A 2,241-nucleotide genomic window follows, 5' to 3' on the forward strand; every position below is an offset into this window, starting at 1 on the left:
TTGATTTTCAGTTGCTTGGGGACAAGCAACAATTTAAGTTTGGTGTTGTGATGAGCGGATAATTTATACGCTTTTTGGCATTGTTTTTAGGTAGTTTTTAGTAAGTTCAAGCTACTTTTAGGGATGTTTTCTGTGATTTCAGGTAATTTCTGGCTGAAATTGAGGGACTTGAGTAAAACTCTGATAGGAGGCTGACAAAAGGACTGCTGATGCTGTTGGAATCTGACCTCCCTGCACTCAAAATGAATTTTCTGGAGCTACAGAACTCCAAATGGTGCGCTCTCAACGGCGTTGGAAAGTAGACATCCAGAGCTTTCCCGCAATTTATAATAGTCCATACTTTATTCGGGAATTGACGATGTAAAGTGGCGCTCAACGCCAAGTACATGCTTCTGTCTGGAGTTAAACGCCAGAAACACATCACGACCCGGAGTTGAACGCCCAAAACACGTTATAACTTGGCGTTCAACTCCAATAAAAGCCTCAGCTCGTGGATAGATCAAGCTCAGCCCAAACATACACCAAGTGAGCCCTGGAAGTGGATTTATGCATCAATTACTTACTCATGTAAACCCTAGTAGCTAGTTTAGTATAAATAAGACTTTTTACTAGTGTATTAGTAGTCTTTTGACCACGTTTCATCTTTGGTCTCAGTTTTGTTTTATTCTTCATCTTAGGAGGTTTAGGGGGCTGGCCATTCGGCCATGCCTGAACCTTTCACTTATGTATTTTCAACGGTGGAGTTTCTACACACCATAGATTTAGGGTGTGGAGCTCTGCTGTACCTCAAGTTTCAATACAATTACTATTATTTTCTATTCAATTCTCTTTTATTCTTATTCCAAGATATACGTTTCACTTCAACTTGATGAATGTGATGATCCATGACACTCATCATCATTCTCACCTATGAACGCGCGTGACTGACAACCACTTCCGTTCTACCTTAGGCCGGGCGCATATCTCTTAGATTCCCCAACAGAATCTTCATGGTATAAGCTAGATAGATGGCGGCATTCATGGGAATCCGGAAAGTCTAACCTTGTCTGTGGTATTCCGAGTAGGATTCCGGGAATCTGGAAAGTCTAACCTTGTCTGTGGTATTCCGAGTAGGATTCCGGGAATCTGGAAAGTCTAACCTTGTCTGTGGTATTCCGAGTAAGATTCCGGTATTGAATGACTGTGACGAGCTTCAAACTCCTGAAGGCTGGGCGTTAGTGACAGACGCAAAAGAATCAATGGATTCTATTTCCAGGTAACCCACAATGGAAGCAACCACTCTGATTTCCTCTTCCTTTAGCGTACTGGAACTGATTCTGATTGTTCTTTCTGAAGCCCCCTTGGCCTTGAGGTGCATATCCTTCTCTTTTGAAGCTTTGTCCTCTTGGATGAAAATACTTGCCACGCCCCCGACCAGAGCTCCCTCCGTGAGTGTCCTTGGATGCTGCCACGGTCTTGGCATATTCTTCCACTACTCTAGCCTTGTTCACTAAGTCGGAGAAAACACGGATCTTCATAGGAGCCACAGCAGTTATAATTTTGTCCTTCAAACCCCTTTGGTACTTAATGCACCTCCAGCTCTCGAAAGTCTCCGGGTAACCCTGACACACCTGGGAAAACCTACAAAGCTCTTCAAACTTGTTGGTATACTCAGCCACAGACATGGAACCTTGCTTCAGCTGCATTAGCTCCATCTCCTTTGCTTCCCTTGTAGACTCGTGGAAGTATTTCTTATAAAAAGCCGTTTGGAACACTGGTGGACGAAATTGTGATCAACAATAATTCCAGGCACTATTAGAGAAGCTTTTTCTTTTCACAACTCCGTTCAACTTTACTAGCAAGTGTACTGGGTCATCCAAGTAATACCTTATGTGAGTAAGGGTCGATCCCACAGAGATTGTTGGTATGAAGCAAGCTATGGTCACCTTGTAAATCTCAGTTAGGCAGATTAATTGGTTATGAGTTTCGAAAATTAATAAATAAATAGAAAATAAAAAAAGGATAGAAATACTTATGTAAAGCAATGGTGGGAATTTCAGATAAGTGTGTGGAGATGATGTGCTCCTCTCGTATATCTATTTTCTTATTACATTCATCCAATCCTTCCTACTCCCTTCCATGGCAAGCTGTATGTAGGGCATCACCGTTGTCAATGGCTACATCCCATCCTCTCAGTGAAAATGTTCCTATGCTCTGTCACATGCACGGCTAATCATCTGTCGGTTCTCAATCAGGTTGGAA

At 42.4% G+C, this 2,241-nt stretch overlaps 1 protein-coding gene across 1 annotated transcript in view; it reads right to left on the reverse strand.

Annotated features, from left to right (window-relative positions):
• Positions 1–1,235: 1,235 nt before the first annotated feature.
• LOC107474463 (uncharacterized) overlaps positions 1,236–2,241 on the reverse strand; it is a 2,390-nt gene continuing 1,384 nt past the window's right edge. The window contains exon 2 of the mRNA XM_016094081.1: positions 1,236–1,753. Within this exon, the coding sequence (XP_015949567.1) occupies positions 1,236–1,753 (518 nt within the window). The remainder of the gene's footprint in view (positions 1,754–2,241) is intronic.

This window comes from Arachis duranensis, chromosome 2 (genome assembly GCF_000817695.3).
Source record: "Arachis duranensis cultivar V14167 chromosome 2, aradu.V14167.gnm2.J7QH, whole genome shotgun sequence".
Taxonomy (NCBI): domain Eukaryota; kingdom Viridiplantae; phylum Streptophyta; class Magnoliopsida; order Fabales; family Fabaceae; genus Arachis; species Arachis duranensis.